Source organism: Monodelphis domestica, chromosome 4, assembly GCF_027887165.1.
Source record: "Monodelphis domestica isolate mMonDom1 chromosome 4, mMonDom1.pri, whole genome shotgun sequence".
NCBI classification, from domain to species: domain Eukaryota; kingdom Metazoa; phylum Chordata; class Mammalia; order Didelphimorphia; family Didelphidae; genus Monodelphis; species Monodelphis domestica.
The window spans coordinates 8,212,955-8,215,312 of record NC_077230.1 but is presented as its reverse complement, the minus strand read 5'-3'; the positions used below and the strand labels follow the sequence as shown (position 1 = coordinate 8,215,312).

At 41.5% G+C, this 2,358-nt stretch overlaps 1 protein-coding gene across 1 annotated transcript; it reads left to right on the top strand.

The window, feature by feature from the left end:
- The first annotated feature begins 1,217 nt into the window (after positions 1-1,217).
- Positions 1,218-1,778, top strand: LOC107649123 (keratin-associated protein 20-2-like). The gene has a single exon (XM_016422564.2). It carries the CDS (start codon positions 1,250-1,252, stop codon positions 1,460-1,462), a length of 213 nt encoding a protein of 70 aa, XP_016278050.1. The 5' UTR covers positions 1,218-1,249; the 3' UTR covers positions 1,463-1,778.
- The last annotated feature ends 580 nt before the right edge of the window (positions 1,779-2,358 follow it).

Below are 2,358 nucleotides of genomic sequence, written 5' to 3'. Positions count from 1 at the left end.
GACCAATATGAACTGAGACAAATTGAAATGAGCAACACTAGGCAATCATTGTACACAGTAAAAGCAATATTATCATAGTGATGTGCGGTGAAAGGTTCTTCTATTTGAATCAATAAAATAATCCAAGACCATTCAAGAGGGTTCATGACAAAAATCACCATGCTGTGCCAGAGTGAGAACTGATGAACTCGCAGTGCAAATTGAAGTATAATTTTTTTTCACTTTTTGTATTTTTTGTGATTTTTTAAACCCTTGCCTTCTGTCTTAGAATCAATACTAACTATTTATTCCAAAGCACAAGAGTGGTAAGAGCTAGATATTTGGGGTTAGCTGACTTGCCCAGGGTAGCACAGCTAGGAAGTGTCTGAGAGCAGATTAGAATCCAGGATTTCTCATTTCCAGGCCTGACTCTATTTCCACTGAGGTATGCCTGGCTGCCTCTTTTGTTTTGTTTTAAAAGCAAGATCAATATAAAAATATGTTTTGTGTGACTTCACATGGATAATGAGTATCGTTTTGATTTCCATTTCAATGGCTGGAAATGATGTTGGAGAAAAAGAAAAGTTGAAACTAAAAAGAAATGTTCAAATCTACAAAAATGAATAAATGATTTTTTGAAAGAGAGAGAAATGGGCAAATACGTGGCTCAGCAGATAGAGAGCCAAGCAGATAGAGATTGGAGCTCCTGGATTCAAATTTGGTCTCAGAGACTTCTTAGCTGTGTAACTCTGGCAATTCAATCAATCCTAATCGTCCAGCCCTTTCTACTCTTGTGCCTTGGAAACAATACTTAGTATTATTCTAAGAGACAAGGTAGGAGTTCTTTTTTTTTTTAAGAGACAAAAAAGAAGGGAGAGAGAAAGAGAGAGGCAGAGGGGGAATCAGAAGGCCTGATCGACAAGCAAAGTGGAAGAAGGTTAACGCTCCCTAGGGAATCCATGGCATGAAACAAGAGTCAAATTAACTACGTAGACATTGGCAACACTATAATCATTTCTCATTACAAGGATGAGGTCTGGCCAAAGGGACATAAAACAGCCTTAAAGAGCTGGAGGAAATGATCTCAGGGAACAAACAATGACAAGAATGTGATGTTTACTGAGCAGTTTATGAATGAGAAATATGCATTTCTGCTGTGCATCTGCCCCTCTTCCTGCTGGAATTGTATAAAAGTCCCCACGCAGGTGGTGCCAAACACATTCAAACAAACTGCCATTGACATCCAACCAACTCTGAGCATCCTGAAACCATGTGCTACTACGGCAACTACTATGGGGGTCTGGGCTATGGCTATGGCTGTGGTTATGGCTGTGGATGTGGCAGCTTCCGTGGCCTAGGCTATGGCTGTGGAGGCTGTGGCTGTGGAGGTCTGGGCTATGGCGGCTATGGCTATGGTGGCTATGGCTATGGCTGCTGCCGCCCATCTTGCTGTGGAAGATATTACTCCTATGGCTTCTACTGAACAGCCACCCATTCCCGGCCTCACAGGAATCCTTGTTCTCTCATGCTTTAGGCTAATCCCATGGCATTGTAAGAACAACAGATTCCATCAGCCTGTACAGCAAGGGGACATGGAAGAGCCATCGCAATTGATGGAGCTTGCATGGTTGCCAGGTGGCAGAGACCAAGAAGCCCCAAGACCCGACCTTCTAGGAAATGAAGCAAAGTGTCCTCTTTCATGAGCAGATTCCTTCACTAAAGAGCTCATTTCCAGCAAGTTTCTCTACTTTAGTACAACATGGCTGAGGGATCCGTTATGATGTTTTAATAAATTCATTTCACTGGCTTAGAAAAACTGTTTTCACTTCTCCTCCTTGACCTCCCACTACTTGGGTTTCAGCCTTTCAACATGAAGAGATTCTCAACCATCTGTCTCATTACAGAACATTTATTTTCTAGTTCATCTTTTCCAATGAGGTGATGTTTCTGAAGATTTATGATCAAAAACCCTACCCTTTCCTTAAGTGTCTTTCTTTTTTTTTTTTAATTTTATAGTATTTTATTTGTTCATTTCCATGCATTTTTCATTAAAGACAAAGATCATTTTCTTTTCCTCCCTCCCACCCCCCGTGGCCGACGGGTGATTCCACTGGTATCATATGTGTTCTTGACTTGAACCCATTGCCATGTTGTTAGTATTTGCATCAGAGTGTTCGCTCCGAGTCTTTCCTCTGTCATGTCCCCTCAGCCATTGTAGTCAGGCAGTTGCTTTTCCTTGGTGTTTCTATTCCCTCAGTTTGTCCTCTGCTTTTGGATAGTGTTTTTTTCTCCTTGATCCCTGCAGATTGTGCAGGGACATTACACCACCACTAATGGAGAAGTCCATTATATTCGATTATACCACAGTGTGTTTGTCTC

Coding starts and splice junctions, on each gene's coding strand:
- LOC107649123 (XM_016422564.2), top strand. CDS start 1,250: ATGTGCTACTACGGCAACTACTATGGGGGTCTGGGCTATGGCTATGGC.